A 13,782-nucleotide genomic window follows, 5' to 3' on the forward strand; every position below is an offset into this window, starting at 1 on the left:
AAAAGATGCAAAAAACAATTCATATATCGATACACAATTTTAAAAATAGTAAGACCCCCCTTAGGGTGAGTTTAAGCTGGATGATGTGAATTACATGAACAAATTTGTCAGCTAAAATTTAATGCTAAGAAATGCAAGGTCATGCATTTGGGCTGCAAAAACCCAAAGGAATGGTACAGATTAGGGAGTGAAGAGCTTATGTGCACGACAGAAGAGCAGGACTTGGTGTGATTGTATGTGATGATCTTAAGGTGGCCAAACAAGTTGAAAAGATGACAGGGAAAGCTAGAAGGATGCTAGGTTGCATAGGGAGAGGTATGGCTAGTAGGAAAAAGGAGGTATTGATGCCTCTGTATAAGACTCTGGCGAGACCTCATTTAGAATTTGGTGTACAATTCTGGAGGCTGCACCTTCAAAAAGATATAAAAAGGATGGAGTCGATCCAGAGGAAGGCTACTAAAATGGTGTGTGGTCTTCGTCCTAAGGCATATGGGGACAGACTTAAAGATCTCAATCTGTAAACTTTGGAGGAAAGGCAGGAGAGGGGAGATATAATAGAGATATTACTTTAAAAACCTACGTGGCATAAATGCGCATGAGTCGAGTCTCTTTCATCTGAAAGGAAACTCTGCAATGAGGGCATAGGATGAAGTTAAGAGGTGATAGGCTCTGGAGTAATCTGAGGAAATACTTTTTTACAGAAAGGGTGGTAGATGCATGGAACAGTCTCCCAGAAGAGGTGGTGGAAACAGAGACTGTGTCTGAATTCAAGAGGGCCTATGATAGGCACATGGGATCTCTCAGAGAGAGAAAGAGATAATGGTTACTGCGGATGGGCAGACTAGATGGGCCATTTGGCCTTTATCTGCTGTCATGTCTCTATGTTTCTAAGTAGCTAGCACATGTTTCTCTGTGGGTAGATGTTAGAATGGACCTATGCTAACATCTATTGCATATTAAAATCAGCAGTGTGGTAACAAAACCTGTGCTAGCTTCCTAATGTGGGCAGGGAAGGATCTGGGTGTGACATTGGTGGGTTAGAGGAGTGGCATGGGGCAGTACCACATACTACTTGTTACAGCTTCACTTACTGCCGTTTCAAGAGGAGGTGGTAAGCAATGTTCCCTCTAAGGATTGATGAGGTGTGTGCAAAAAAAAATATGCATGAGCGACAAGTTACATATTCCACAAATTTATGAGCAGGCACGGAGGACGCATTTGTAAACAAATGTAGTTTATCCTTGTACTCCTTATGTATTTTTAATCATCTATGGATATGTTTGTATGTTTATTGTTCAAATGGTTTTATTTATTTCCCAAAATTTATTTTTGTTATACACATTGAAAATATTTGATATTGCGTTTAAATCAAAATCTCAATAAACTTGAAACTTGAAATGAGTGCCCATGAGATTGTGGGAGGGTTAAATACTCAAAACTTAGAAGAATAACAATTTACTTAAAGTTTTTGCTTCTCCAGCTTTCTGGTATCTTTACATAATGCAGTGGTGTACCTAGCATATGTAACACCCGGGGCCCATCATTTTTTGGCACCCCCCCCCCCATCTGTACGAAAAACATGATTTTTAGTAACAAGCCACACGTCACACGTCACCTAGGAAAAGGCAGCATCTTACATATTGCAGTGAACAGTACATCAATACACCCATTGTAAAACTAAACAAGCCAGACCAACACAGATCAATCCTACACCGTCAATCCTAACAGAAAACTATGTCTTTCGAACACACAGAACACACCTTCGCCTAGTATGGAATATGTAATCACAAACTAACCCCTCCCATAGACAAAGGTTAAATTGAACCAGCAAGAAGCTGGACTCTGCATACAATGCTTCACAGAAACAGTGACACATGTCTCCTAAAGCAATAAATAAATAGAAATTTTTTTCTACCTTTGTCTTCTGTGGTTTCTGCTTTCCTCATCTTCTTGTAACTCTCTTCCTTCCATCCACTGTCTGCCGTCTCTTTTCCCCTATATGGCATCTTCTCTCCTTCTATGCCCCTTCCAGAAACTGTATGCCTCCCCCTTCCATCTCTCCTTTCACCCCCATTGGTCTGGCATCTCTCTCCTCTCCTTCCCTCTCCCACACCTCTCCTCTGCAATCCCTTTCCCTTTTTTCCCTCATTTCCCTTTTCAATTTATTTTCTGCATCTGTCTAGATTATGTTCTTACTACTCTCTCATCAATGTTCTTTTTTACTGTCTACCTAAAGCTTGCCACCTCTTTCCCTCACCCCTCCAGTGTTTCCCTAACTCAATCCTTTTCTCCCCATCATGTGTCCTCCTTTTATTTATCCCCTCCTTCCATCATATACCCTCTTTCTCCAACCCTTCCATCTAGTACCTTCTCCTCTCTGTCCACTTATCATCCAGCATCTGCTCCCCTCTTTCTCTCCTCCCATTTCCTTCTGGCATTTGCTCCCTTATCTCTCCCATCTGCACTTCCATCCAGCATAGGTTCCCCACTACCATCCAATGTCTGCCCTTTCTCCCTCCATCCACCCCTCTTCAATCAGCATCTTCCCCCTTTCTTTCCCTCCAATATCCTTCCCCCTTATGTCTCTCTCCTTTCTCTGTACATCAATTCCATCAGCACCACCCTTCCATACCACCCTGCCCCCTTTCTTTCCCTCCACCACTCTTCCATTCCAGCAGTCCTGCTCCTTTCTCTCCCTTCATGCAGCAAGGTCCCGCGATGATTGTAGCTGCCTGCTGCCAATCCACCCCACTCTGACGTACTTGCTCTAGAGCGGACTCAGCAGCTGCATGCTGGAAGGGCCCACGATGACTCGTCTGCTGGCTCTGCTCTGGAAGAAGTAAGTTACGTTGGAGGGGGTGGGCCCGGCAGACACAGGGAGTTGCGGCAAAGTCCCGCAATGATTGTGTCTGCCGGGTCCACCCCCTCCGACGTAACTTACTTCTTCCAGAGCAGAGCCAGCAGACGAGTCATCGCGGGACTTCCCCACACCTGCTCCCCCAAAATTGCCATGCTTCGGTTCCTCTTTTTTCTTCCTCCCTCCCCCCGCGGGACCCTGCAGCACCATCAACTCTTACTCCCTCTAACGCCGGCCCTGCAGCTCCGGACTTCCCCGCACCTTCCCCCCCCCCCCCCCGATCGCTATTATTTTAAATGTTATAGCGGCGGCGCTGTATCCATCAGTGGAGACGTCTAACCTCGGCCTGCCCCGGAACTCTTACTGCAGCAGCTGCCCGTCTAGGCAGGAACAGGAAGTCACTGTTGCAGTAAGAGTTCCGGGGCAGGCCGAGGTTAGATGTCTCCACCGCCAGGGTCGGAAACCAAACCCCCACCCCGACGTCTGATTCCTCCCCCAGCCTCCCCTTACCTTTGCGACGCGTGTGTGCGCTGTGACGAGAAACTTGTGCGCTGCGATGTGATATTTTGTGCGCCAGCGCACGCCAGCGCAGCTTAGCGGGAACACTGGTGGTAAGCGCAGCCATGCTATTTGCAGTTCAATAACATAGAAGTGCAGCAGTGTCCTCTCCCCCTCCCTGCTCCCCCGGATATCTAGTTCCTTCTCCTGACACTCTCGACATCCAATCTTCCTTCTCTGGACCCAACTCCCCTGATCCCCTGATCTAATTCCTCCACCCCTGGGCCTAAATGTCTTTCAGCTAGATGCAGAACCTTCCCCATCCAGGAATGATTATTCTTAGATCAGTCAACCCAGGTGAGAGCTGTATCCCTCTACGCCTGCCTGATACTGTGCCAGGATTCAAAATGGCCACCGTGACCCAGTATCACTGGGGCTAGTGATAGTATCATGAGACTACCGCTAGGTGTCATGGCAGCATTTTATATCCTGGCACAGTTCTGGAAGGAAATAGAGGGATATCACTCCTACTAGGTTCACTGATCTACAGTGAAGACCCTTGGTTAGCCCTCAGGAGTGAGGGAAGGTCCAACTCTAGCAGAGAAGGGGTTTGCACTTGGGGGACGGGATGGGGACGAGGAAGGAAGTGGAGGATTAGCTTGGAGGTTGGATTGGATGTCATAGAGGATTGGATGTAGGGGTAGGGAGAAGATGTGTCTGGAGAACCCCCGTCCCCCATATGGTGCTATGACACACTTGTGAACTTTACTACTGTTGATTTTATTTTTGAGTTGGTCCATACAGTGTTGCATGCTTTGGCAGATATGGAGATGTTCCTGCATTGTCTGCCACTGCATTTGATACGGTGCTGTGTGGTAAGTATCTGCCATCTATGGAAAATGCATGGCAGATGCTAGACACCCCCACCCCCTGCATTAACCACTTAGGCTTTGTTCTTAACATGTGCAAGTTTTTTCAGGCTCAGACCTCCATAATTGGTGTATTCAGAAACAACTGTGATTTTTATTTGAGCCTTATTGGAAAATGTGAAAGTAAAATGTATATACTTACCATGGTTTGTTATAACATTTTTTGGTGCATGTTACTAATAAAAGATAAATTAAGCATGGTCATTTGGTTATTTTTTGTGTTTCAATTACATGTGTCAATCTCAATTATAATCTACAGAAAATAATTTGTGCAAGAGCGATGAGCTTAGTGGGAGGATTGCTATTAAGTATTACACATATACTAGTCTGTTTACTGATTGATGCCTTAGCAATAATATTGATTCTCTTATTGTTTAGATTTTACCGAAAGACAAAGTTGGGTGGCTTTCAAGACATGGAGTGTGTGCCTTGTGGAGACTTCCCTCCTACTTATGAACCTCACTGTGAGTACACTTTATGTGGTACATATGTGGTACAAATTGTGGCGTAATGTTGTCATTTTATACCTGTTTCAGTTATTATTAGCAAATGTTTTGAAGTTTATTAATAATAATAATAACTTTATTTTTGTATATCGCAGTACCACAAGCAGTTCAGAGTGGTTTACAGAGGAAGAGACTGTATACAGACAGTGATGTTACAAAAAACGACTTTCAAATTACATTAGCAAGCCAAGAGTAGTCAAGATTTATCCGGAAGCATTTCAAAGATACAAGGCAGGAAAGGAGTCAGAGAAATTTATCAAAGAGATAGGTTTTAATTGATTTCCTGAAGGTTTGGTGGGAGGGTGCATTTGAAATGAAGGTGGTTAACCATTTATTCCATTTGCCTGCTTGGAATGATAATGATCTATCAAGGAATCTCTTGTAGAAACAGCCCTTCAAGGATGGAAAAGCAAACAGGTAGGCACCACGTGTGCAAGTGGTGCCTGGAAATTCAAAATGGTGCGACAGGTAGATTGGGGATGAACCTGTTATGGTTTAGAAGCAGAGGCAGGCAAACTTGAAAATGACCCTTGCGTCCATTGACAGCCAGTGTAGTTTTTTGTAATACGGGCTTACATGATCAAATTTTTTGAGACCAATGGTGTACTTTTTAGTGCATTTACCCCCCTCTTTTTTTTTTTTCAAAACTGTAGCGTGTTTTATATATTTAAATCTTTTTATTGAGCAGTGACAACAGCAGGTATAACCATAGCAGAAAACAAGGTTTACAATAACCAGCTACCGCGGAGGACTGGACTCTGATGTCCTCCACGATCCAGATCAACACCCCATCTAACGTGTTTTATAGTGCTAGCCGAGGCGGTAACAGTTCCAACGCTCATAGGAATTCTATGAGCATCAGAGCTGTTACTGCTGTGGCCGGTGCTAAAAACCACGCAACAGTTGTGTAAAAGGGGGGGGGGAGTTAGTTTTTCTTTGATCATCCATTGCTTTTGTTTACCTTTAGAAGACATTTGTTTGTACAGTTTGCTAAAGCATAGCACTAGGGCAGGGGTAGGGAACTCCGGTCCTCGAGAGCCGTATTCCAGTGGGGTTTTCAGGATTTCCCCAATGAATATGCATGAGATCTATTTGCATGCACTGCTTTCAATGCATATTCATTGGGGAAATCCTGAAAACCCGACTGGAATATGGCTCTCGAGGACCGGAGTTCCCTACCCCTGCACTAGGGTCTAGATTCACTAACCCCCGATTCCATGTCCAATCCGTGCCTGATTGCGTGCAGTCTGACGAATTCACAAAAGGCCTGCATGCAAATGGGAACAATCATTGACACGCCCCCTTGGTCTGCGCATACGTCTTAAAACCCGCAACTTTTTTTTTTTTTTTTTTTTTTTTAACTTTTAAACAGCTCGGTGAGCCCATGGTTTTAACCCACTTTAAAAATGCAGTGGGAGGAAGGGCACAAGATCAGGGCTGAGACGGGCCAGAGAGCAGATTGGGGCAGGCAGGAGATCAGGGCTGAGATGGGGCAGAGAAGCAGGGCGGCAGTTGCTTACTTTGGATCGGCCAGCCCAGTCGGTGTTGCTTTTTTTATTTTAGTGAATCGCTTCCTTCCTGCTTTACATGCCGATTCCCCTCATTTGCATGCACGGATCGGGATGGGATTGCTACACAGGTTAGTGAATCGGGTCGGAGGAAAATCGGGTCGCAATGCTTTGTGAATCTAGCCCTATGTGACAAATGTGCACATAACAGGAAGAACTGTGGAGCATGTGTGGAACCTGTGCTATTAACCACCAGTTTTACTCAATAAGATCTGAAGAGGCTGGATGATAAATTGGGGTCCACATGGTGTTTGTGTTGTATGCAGATCTGCATTCAATTGAAGCACGATAATTTGAGTCACTATAAAGCCAAAGATACAATACAAAGTACTGTTGACAATTCATCAATTCTTGTATTGTAAAGCAACTGGATGTTTTCAAGATATGCTGGAGTTGAATTGTCCAAGGAAGGCATTAAGATCTGAAAATGTTATGAGATTATCTACAGAAAAGGAGAGGAACATAATGCATGCTAGAGTTAGAAATTCAGTGTTCTCAGTTGCAGGTGTGAAATTCTGGAACACATTCCCAGGTCAGTTGTGCTTATATAAGCCTAGAGATACAGTATCTTTAAGAAACTCTTGAAGACGCAACGATGGGCTCCTTTTACTAAGCTGCGATAGCGTTTTTAGCACATGCAGGATTTTAGCACGCGCTAAACCTGCGCTATGCGGCTACAACTAACGCCAGCTCAATGATGGCGTTAAGGTCTAGCACACGGGGCAATTCAGCGCGCGCTAAAACCGCTATCACAGCTTATTAAAAGGAGCCCTATGTTTTGATGCGTTTATGTGAACAGATTGTATATGATCAGTAGTTATGTAAGATCTGTGATATCTTTAGAATTTGGAGGAGATACCATATATACTTGAATATAAGATGAGATTATTTATTTTTTTAACTCTAGATAAGTTATATCTTTCATTTTATTAGACCGTTTAGATACTTATTTGATAAATGGTATATCAAAAATAAAGAAACATGAAACTTAAACTAACTATATAGAAACATGCTGAGAATGCCTCCAATGGTTGGTGCATAGGTTTTGCATTTAACATACATTAATTGTTACCTCTAATGCATGCTATGTACAAAACATTGCTTTACTTGAGTAAAAGGGCCCCATTTAAAGTAGTGAAATGTTAGTGGATTGATTTCCTAAATTCAGTTTGACAACAAGATCTAAGAAAGATAAAGAGAAGTGTAGAATGTGAGGATGTACAGCGCTTTGTACGCCTTTCAGCACTAGAGAAGTGATAAATAGTAGTAAAGTTCAGCTTTACCAAAGGATTGTTCTAATTGAGAGGCTAATTTTCAAAGATATTTACTCCAGTATATTGTTCAATCTGAAAATTGCCCTGCTTGGCTCAGCCTAAACTATACACACACTTTAGCTGGATCTGTTTGGTTGGGGAGACAAGGAAATAAGACAGCATGCATATGGAAAAAAGTATGTGTATCGCTTAAACCCACCCTTACCTCTACCTTGTCAAATGCAAGGATATATCATGTTGATTTTCAAAGATAAACAATTTGGTTAATTTTGAAAATCAGCTGCAGGTACATCAGAGTAAAAGTATCCTTGTAATCTGCAACTTACCTCAGTTATGTAAAACTTGTCCTTTCTTTGATCTGTGAAGGGAAAAAGCTGAGCACATCCATCCCCAAACTGTTGAAGGTAATTGTTCTCTGTGGTTTAGTTAAAATTACTTTCTGAGTTTTGATCTAATCTGAATCTTGAACACACAGCCTCTAAAAGTCATATTTTTGTTGTTTATTTAACATTTTTGCAATTTAAAGATCCTTTTTGTCTAAATCATCGTGCTATTTTTGAATATTTAAAACAATAGAAAAAGGGAACCTCTTTGCCTTGGAAAAGATATTTACCTTGCTTTGATCTAGATATGAGTATTTGACATTCTTTGTGGGGAATGTGACATATGACCCCGGTAGCTTTTACATTGGCAGTGAAGTGTTATTTACTTTCCAAAAAGTTTTGTCATTTCCTTTGTTAGTAGGTTCTGCTGCCTGCATGTGATCATATTTTCTTCAACTATATAATAATAATTAAACTTGTATATAATTGATATTTGAACCCATTTTGGAAAATATACACAAGTTTCCCAAACAAATTTGTTGCTAGAAAGTTTTTAAAAAAAAAGAGTTGAATTGGAAAACACATAGGGTTCCTTTTACAAAGGTATGCTAGCGTTTTTAACGTACGCACTGGATTAGCGCACGCTAGCTGAAAATCTACCGCCTGCTCAAAAGGAGGCGGTAGCGGCTAGCGCGCGGGGTAATTAAGCACACGCTATTCCGTGCATTAAGGCCCTAGCGCGGCTTTGTAAAAAGACCCATACAGTTTTTGTTATGTTGTAAAAATTTACCTAATAAAGCCAAGGGCTGCAAGCAGTTGTTTCAACAGTGGTTCTTTTTTTCCCCCCCATATCTTTATTCATTTTTAAAACCAACATCAAGTGCAACATATTATCAAACAATGTACAAAATAAACAGCAGTTAATTCCATCAAATGATATAATAAATACATATCCCTACCCCCCACCCTCCCCCACCCTTTCATATAGTATAAAGACAATCAAGAGTAATACAAATGATCAAGACAAACAAAATTACAATCAAATAATAAATTAAAGGCTTATCCCCCCCCTCCCACCCACCCATCCTGGATGTGTATAAACAAAGGGCTAAAACTAAAAATCAATCTTTACAAAATTTTGTCAATGGGTCCCAAACCTCTTTGAATTTCTTATAATGTCCCAACTGTATTGCACTCATACGTTCAAATTTATAAGTTTGGCACAAGGATTCCCACCAAAAACTAAAATTTAACCTGTCCCAATTTTTCGAAATAAGCTGTATGGCAACTCCCATCATGATGAGAAGTAGTCTATTGTGATATGGAGTTATTGGTTCTGCTTAACACTGATTCTGATTTATTAAGAGGTTTTTCTAATTCTCTGCATATAGGAAAGCTAGCAGATTATATGTTTATATTTTTGAAAATTCTGCCTTAATGTCAAGTTTTATATACTGAGCAACAAAAAGAAATCCAACCAAATCTGCAATGAAACCACCAAAACAGGAAAACTAAACAAAAACTGCAGACAGTGTACAAGATGCAGGCAAAATTTATTGTACCAAAGTTAAAATGCAGTGATATAAAACCTTTTTACCAACCAAGGGACCCGACACGGTCCGTGTTTCAGACAACACGCCTTCGTCAGGGGTCCATGGTAAATAAGGTATAAAGTATAGCGGTATAACAACAAGTGCCTGTGTGTTTAATTCGCCAAGAATCGCTGCCAAAAGTGAAGCGTCTCTTTTGGCAGCGATTCTTGGCAAATTAAACACACAGGCACTTGTTGTTAACCTTCATTTTTTGCGGTATACTTTATACCTTATTTACCATGGACCCCTGACGAAGGCGTGTTGTCCGAAACACGGACCGTGTCGGGTCCCTTGGTTGGTAAAAAGATTTTATACCACTGCATTTTAACTTTGGTACAATAAATTTTGCCTGCATCTTGTACACTGTCTGCAGTTTTTGTTTGGTTTTCAAGTTTTCTATACTGTACAGTAGTATGAATTTAAAAGGATAATTACAGTTTAAAGAGTGTGGTTATCAATGTGGACCACTGTTACAATGTGCTAGTTTACCATTAGCAAGGGACAGGAGCAACTGAGGATCATTCCTGCCCCAACCCTACTTGATACCAAGAATTACTAAATGTAGGTGCTCGGGGGTGCACCTAAAAGAGGATCACGTATTGTTTTTGTAGGTTTAGGGAACATTGTAGAGGTTATCTGAAATAGGGTTCATCTGGAAGGGGGCTTGTATTCTGATATATATACAAGCCCCCTTCCAGATGAGCCCTATTTCAGATAACCTCTACAATGTTCCCTAAACCTACAAAAACATTTCAGATGAAACTGACTCTGAAATGATAGAGGAAATCAAACGAGAATGCAAGACGGGCAATGTAATAATATTGGGAGACTTCAATTTCCCGAGGATAGACTGGAAACTAGGAACCTCCAACTGCGGCAATGAGGTCAAGTTCCTGGAGGCGCTAGGGGATTGCTTCCTGGAACAAATGGTAAAAGAGCCGACAAGAGGCAACGCCACCCTGGACTTGGTGCTAAATGGCCTCACGGGACCGACAAAAGAAGTAGAAGTTACGGCACCGCTGGGGACGAGCGATCACAATGTGATCATCTTTAAGCTTGACATCGGGAATAGAAAAAGTGCCAAAACCTTAACCAAAACCTTTAACTTTAAAAAGGGCAAATACGATTGCATGAGAGCCATGGTGAAACAACGACTCAAAAAAAAGGTGGATAAACTTGAAACAGTAGAGCAGGCATGGTCCCTACTGAAAACTACTATCACAGAAGCACAAAACCTATACATTCCGAGGATCTCCAAAGAAAGGAGAACAAAGGGTAAGGGAGAACCAGCATGGCTTACCAGACAGGTGAGGGAAACCATACAAGAAAAGAAGGACTCTTTCAAAAAATGGAAACACATGAAAACAACCAAAGCATGGAACAAACATAAAGACGATCAGAAGAAATGTCACAGGGCGGTGAGGGATGCCAAAAAGGACTATGAAGAAAAAATAGCGCAAGAGGCCAAAAACTTCAAGCCCTTCTTTAGATACGTGAAAGGGAAAAAACCCGCAAAAGAGGCGGTGGGACCCCTGGACGATCAGGGAAGAAAAGGGTACATTAAGGAAGATAAACAAATTGCGGACAAACTAAATTCCTTCTTTGCGTCCGTCTTTACGGAGGAGGATACCGCAAAAATACCAGAAACTGTGAAAGTGTTTAGTGGAGTAATAGAAGACAGCCTCACCACAGTTGAAGTAGATTTGGACCAGATATACTACCAGATCGACAAACTTAAAAGTGACAAATCCCCTGGACTGGATGGAATTCACCCGAGAGTCTTAAAGGAATTGAAGGTTGAAATCGGAGAGTTATTGCAAAAACTCGCCAATCTGACAATCAGAACTGGACAGATACCAGATGACTGGAAGATAGCGAACGTCACGCCAATTTTCAAAAAGGGATCAAGAGGAGAACCGGGCAACTACAGACCTGTGAGCCTTACGTCTGTCCCTGGAAAGATGGTTGAAGCACTGATCAAGGATAGCATAGTCCGGCACTTAGATATACACGAATTGCTGAAACCCAGTCAACATGGGTTCAGGAAAGGGAAATCATGTTTAACGAATTTGCTTCAATTTTTTGAGACCGTGAACAAGCAAATTGATAGTGGAATGCCGGTGGACATAATATATTTGGACTTCCAGAAGGCATTCGACAAAGTTCCGCATGAAAGACTTCTCAGGAAACTACAATGCCATGGAATAGAGGGAGATATACACAGGTGGATAGGCAAATGGCTGGAAAACAGGAAGCAGAGAGTGGGCATAAATGGGAAGTTCTCAGACTGGGAGAAAGTGACTAGTGGTGTGCCCCAGGGCTCGGTACTTGGGCCGATCCTATTTAACATTTATATCAATGACCTTGAAGACGGAATATCCAGTGAGATCATTAAGTTTGCAGACGACACAAAGCTATGCCGGACAATCAGAACGCAGAAAGATAGCGAAGAACTCCAGAGCGACTTGTATCAGTTAGAGAAATGGGCAGAGCAATGGCAGATGAAGTTCAACGTGGAGAAATGCAAAGTAATGCATTTAGGCAGTAAGAATAAGGAACACGAGTATAGAATGTCAGGAGCAACTCTGGGTAAGAGCGAACAAGAAAGGGACCTGGGTGTACTGATAGATAGGACCCTGAAGCCGTCGGCACAATGCGCGGCAGCGGCAAAGAAAGCGAACAGAATGTTAGGAATGATAAAGAAAGGAATCATGAGCAGATCGGAGAAAGTCATAATGCCGCTTTATAGAGCAATGGTCAGACCACACTTGGAATACTGTGTCCAACATTGGTCTCCCAAACTAAAGAGGGATATAAAACTGCTGGAGAGGGTGCAGAGATGAGCAACGAAGCTAATAAGAGGTATGGAGAACTTGGAATATGAGGAACGACTCAAGAAACTAGGACTGTTCTCCCTTGAGAAGAGGAGGCTGCGAGGGGACATGATAGAGACGTTCAAAATACTGAAAGACATCGATAAAATAGAGCAGAAAAACAAATTATTTACACTGTCCAACGTGACACGGACAAGAGGACATGGTTTAAAGCTAAGGGGGGACAAGTCCAGGACAAATGTCAGGAGGTTCTGCTTTACGCAGCGAGTGGTGAACGCCTGGAATGCTCTTCCACAGGAGGTTATTAAGGAATCCACTGTGCTAGGATTCAAAGGCAAATTAGATGCACATCTCCTTATGAGAGGCATAGAGGGATATGGGTGGTAAAACTACATCAGGTGTATACCTGACTGGGCCTCCGTGTGTGCGGATCGCCGGACTCGATGGACCATGGGTCTGATCCGGAGATGGCAGTTCTTATGTTCTTATGTTTTTTAGGTGCACCCCCGAGCACCTACATATAGTAATTCTTGGTATCAAGTAGGGTTGGGGCAGGAATGATCCTCAGTTGCTCCAGTCCATTGCTAATGGTTTATAGTTCTAAAATCAATTCTTAACTTAAATTTTAATCTATCTAGGAATATAATATTACTCAGACTTCCTATTTGCCAAAATGGCATTTTTTTACATATTCTTACAAAGCCTCATTGCCAATTAGTGTGTTCCCTTCAGTTAACCCCATCTACAGCCTTCCCCTTTTACTAAACCGTGATAGCGGTTATTAGTACAGTGAACTGCTCTGAATGTTCCGCGCTACTCCTGATGCTCATATGGTCATTAATTTTGGATACAAAAACCTGAGGGAACGGTACAGTTTAGGGGTGAAGAAGTTTTGTGCATGAAAGAGGAGCAGAACTTGGGTGATAGTATGTGATCTTAAGGTGAACCAATGAAAAGCAAAAAGAGGGACCCAGGTTTCCGCAGAGAGTGGCAAACCAAAGAACAATGTCCAAATCTTCGTTTTATTTCTTCAAAAAACTATAAGCACTGTCCACATATGTATTAAACGGACCCAACACGGGCTGTGTTTCAGTAAAACACCTTCCTCAGGGATCCGATGTTATACAATAACTAACAAATGTAGCTAACAAATGTGGAGAAACATAAGCGCTGCAGCACATCAACTTGCTTGAAAAGAGCAATGATCTTAAAGTGGCCAAACAGGTTGAAAAGGTGACAGTGAAAGCTAGAAGGATGCTCAAATGCATAGGGAGAGGAATGACCAGTACGAAAAATTTAGAATTTTATGTACAATTCTGGAGACTACACCTTCAAAAAGACAAAACAAGATGGAGTCACTCTAAACGAAGGCTATTAAAATGGTCGGTGGTCTATGTCATA

At 42.2% G+C, this 13,782-nt stretch overlaps 1 protein-coding gene across 3 annotated transcripts in view; it reads left to right on the plus strand.

Annotated features, from left to right (window-relative positions):
* Positions 1-13,782, plus strand: part of TNFRSF19 (TNF receptor superfamily member 19) — a 74,796-nt gene that overhangs the window by 33,317 nt on the left and 27,697 nt on the right. For all 3 annotated transcript variants that reach the window (XM_033947417.1, XM_033947419.1, XM_033947418.1), the window contains one exon: positions 4,663-4,748. In XM_033947417.1, coding sequence (XP_033803308.1) covers positions 4,663-4,748 — 86 coding nt within the window. The remainder of the gene's footprint in view (positions 1-4,662; positions 4,749-13,782) is intronic.

This window comes from Geotrypetes seraphini, chromosome 6 (assembly GCF_902459505.1).
Source record: "Geotrypetes seraphini chromosome 6, aGeoSer1.1, whole genome shotgun sequence".
NCBI lineage: Eukaryota > Metazoa > Chordata > Amphibia > Gymnophiona > Dermophiidae > Geotrypetes > Geotrypetes seraphini.